The sequence below is a fragment of the Oratosquilla oratoria genome, chromosome 16, assembly GCF_046742065.1.
Source record: "Oratosquilla oratoria isolate Oo_2021 chromosome 16, ASM4674206v1, whole genome shotgun sequence".
NCBI classification, from domain to species: Eukaryota; Metazoa; Arthropoda; class Malacostraca; order Stomatopoda; family Squillidae; genus Oratosquilla; species Oratosquilla oratoria.
In genome coordinates this window covers 7,144,647-7,147,848 of record NC_134792.1, presented here as the reverse complement: position 1 = coordinate 7,147,848, position 3,202 = coordinate 7,144,647, and the positions used below count along the sequence as shown (strand labels likewise).

General features: G+C 40.3%; 1 protein-coding gene across 1 annotated transcript; it reads right to left on the bottom strand.

Moving 5' to 3' along the window:
* Positions 1-2,254: 2,254 nt before the first annotated feature.
* LOC143033533 (uncharacterized) lies at positions 2,255-2,755 on the bottom strand. The gene has a single exon (XM_076199025.1). It carries the CDS (start codon positions 2,753-2,755, stop codon positions 2,255-2,257), a length of 501 nt encoding a protein of 166 aa, XP_076055140.1.
* Between the last annotated feature and the right edge of the window lie 447 nt (positions 2,756-3,202).

Here is a 3,202-nt window from a genome sequence, read left to right as displayed (position 1 = left end):
AAAAGTTTTGGGAATAGATATTTTGTGCTCGATTGTAAGGTACTTATCCGCCATTCTTGGACACAAGTCGAACTTGAAACAAAAGAAACGGTTTATTAGCTATACACAGTCAAAATGTGTAAACGTTATTTTGGTATATCCTGTATATATACATACAGTATATATGTATATATATATATATATATACATATACATATATATATATATATATGTGTGTGTGTGTGTGTGTGTGTGTGTATACATACATAAATATATATATATGTGTATATATATATATATGTATGGCATCTTCAGTACAAATTGAATACAAATAGTAAAGGTGACAATATATACAAAGAACATATGGAACATTAGGAGAGACGGGAAATCGGACAGTCACTAGGAGAGACGGGAAATCGGACAGTCACTCAGGAGACAGGATCTGATGTTCCGCCCACTGGGTCAACGGTGAACCTATGCCTGTGATCTATATACTTAGAAGTAGGAATGATAAATTGGTCGGGATTTTGTTTGTTCATGGTAGGGTTTTGTCTTTTAATGTGAAGTGCTTCTAAGATGAGAAGGCGTCTGTAGTTTGATTCCTTTTGTAGAATGGTGGTTCCTTCTTCCAGATCCTTCCTTGTGACTGGGGATTGATGTGTGCCAATGTGATGTTGTATTATGGCTCCATTAGAGAGGTGAAGGGTGAGGCGTCTTGATAGTTTTGTTGTAGTCGACCCTATGTATTTTTCATTAAGGGTTTCACAGTTCCCTTTTTTACAGGTGTATTCGTACACAAGGTGGCTACGTTGGAATACCGGGGTTCGCTGGCTAGGGCTATCTTTAAGGAGGAGGTGGGACGTTTTCCTATTCTGGTATCAAATGTTTAGATGGATTTTGTCGTCACTGTTGGAGGATCTGACGTTTTTTCCGATGATCTTCCTGATGGCGTCCTCGTCTGCTCTATAATGGGAGGACATAGTGTTCTTGTAAAATATAGTGATCTTATGTCCTGTTTGAATGTTGTCGGTCGGGGGTCTGTACCATCTGTCCAGGTGTGTGTTTATGACATTTTGTACCTCTTTGTTTAAGAAACCGTTGTTGACCAGGACTTGTGTGATCCTGTCTAGCTCGGCGAGGGTATGGTTCCAATCACTGCAGTGCGACAGGGCTCTTCTGACGTAAGCATCTCCTAGTGACTGTCCCATTTCCCGTCTCTCCTAATGTTCCATATGTTCCTTGTATATATTGTCACATTTGCTATTTGTATTCAATTTGTACTGAAGATGCCTAAAGTTAGGCGAAAGCTCTACTAGTAAAATTAAGAAGTTAGTATTGTCTTTACATTCATTCCAAATGAAGTTTGAACACATAATAAGACAACTCAACGATATTCAACGTTCAAGTATTAGAAAACTTGAACATGTCACCAAGAAACTCGTGAATGCAGAAGCTGCTGCAAAGTTTAATCATATATGTATATATATATATATATATATATATGTATGTATATATATTATATATATATATATAATATATATATATATATAAATATATATATATATATATAAGCTGAACACCACAGGGAAAAGAAAAAATCTTGGAATCCGAGCGCTTTCGTGATATTTTTACATCTTCAATGATTACAATAGAAGGAGGTTTTTTTTTTTTTTTTTTTTTTTTTGTTTTTTTTTTTTTTTTAAGTTCCTACGGAGTTAGCCGATTTAAGGACTGTCTGTAATTACTTCTATGGCCGTAATATCTTTCCTTTATTTATTTATTTATTTATTTATTTATTCATTATTTATTTATTTATTTATTTATTCAATTATATATTCATTTATTTATTTCATTTATTTACCGGAGTGTAAAATTTTGCTACATTTGACCCTGCTGGAAGGGGTCATGGTAGGCCTCCCACGGGAGAAGAGCAGATTAGGCTGGTAGTCAGGATTATTTGAGATTTTTCGACGTCTGATGTGCTGTTTGCCCTCAATTGGTCTAGGGCTGTGGAGGGATTTCCGAAGAGATTTCTTAAATTTTTTAAATGGTCCCTCAACTGTCTGCAAACGAAAAGGAAGTGATTGAAAGAGACCTGTTCTCTGCCACAGGTACAGAGAATATTAAAGAATTTGGTTCGCCAATGATTTACCCTTATTCTGGATATCATGGTTAACATATAGGGGGGTACAGAGGAGAAGGCCGGGGGTTCTCCTCCAAGGCAGGCTGTTGTTGGCCATCCACGAACGATGGCAGTGGTTGTGTAGTCTGCCTTCTAGGTCTCCCAGATGACTCTGTTGATCTTGTGTAGGGCGTCGCTGACCGCGAACTTGATGGAGGTCATGTCCTCTTCAGGCGCTAAGGCGCCCTTCTTGGCTACCCCATCCGCCTTTTCATTACCGTGCAACCCCAAATGAGAGGGAACCCATTGATATCTTATTTGAATATCTTTATTGGAGGTTTCAGCAGTGAGGTGCAGTATTTCCTGTAAGGTGTTAGGTTGCGAGTTGCATTGACAGCTCTGCAGTGCCTTAAGGATGGCCCTTGAATCTGACAGCACGGTCATGCAAGTTGGTGGAAGGGTAAGAGCGAGAACTACTTTTATGGCTTCCCGAATAGCGATAAATTCGGCCGAGAAGATGGAGGTGGGGGGAAGCTTCAAGTAGATGGACTCTTGTGTCTTTTCCAAGAATATTCCTGCGCCTGCGTGGCCATCCTCAAGTACAGAGCCATCTGTGTAGAAAAGAAAGTCTTCCTTGTACTCCGTCCTTATCATCTCCCTCACATGTGCTAGGAGAAGATGCGGACCGTCTTGGCATCCCAATCCCGGAATTTCTGAGACAACTGTTGGTGGTTTGAGTACCCAGAGGGGAAAGAAATCCACCTGACACCGGGTAACAAGTTATCTAGCATCGGGAAGAAGCCCGTCTTTTATGCAGAGGTCCTTGACGGAGGCAGGTAGACCTTGAATGTGCGTCGTCTGTGAGCCCGGTAACCAATCCTCCCGGAGTTCCTCGTCCGTGGAATTTGCAACTTTAGCACTAGTGAACAAGTAGTTACAGGCATCTTTCTTCAGTTGATGTCGAGGAGGAAGAACACCTGCTTTATCATATACTTATTCATGTGGAACTGATGCTGGCAAACAGAGACCCAGGCAGAGCGCTTGGCACTCCACTCTGGCTAATCTATACACTACCACCGGGGTAAGATCGTGCATGGAAGG

Bases quoted from the DNA above. Each gene is read 5' to 3' on its own strand.
- LOC143033533 (XM_076199025.1), bottom strand. From the start codon at position 2,755: ATGATAAGGACGGAGTACAAGGAAGACTTTCTTTTCTACACAGATGGC.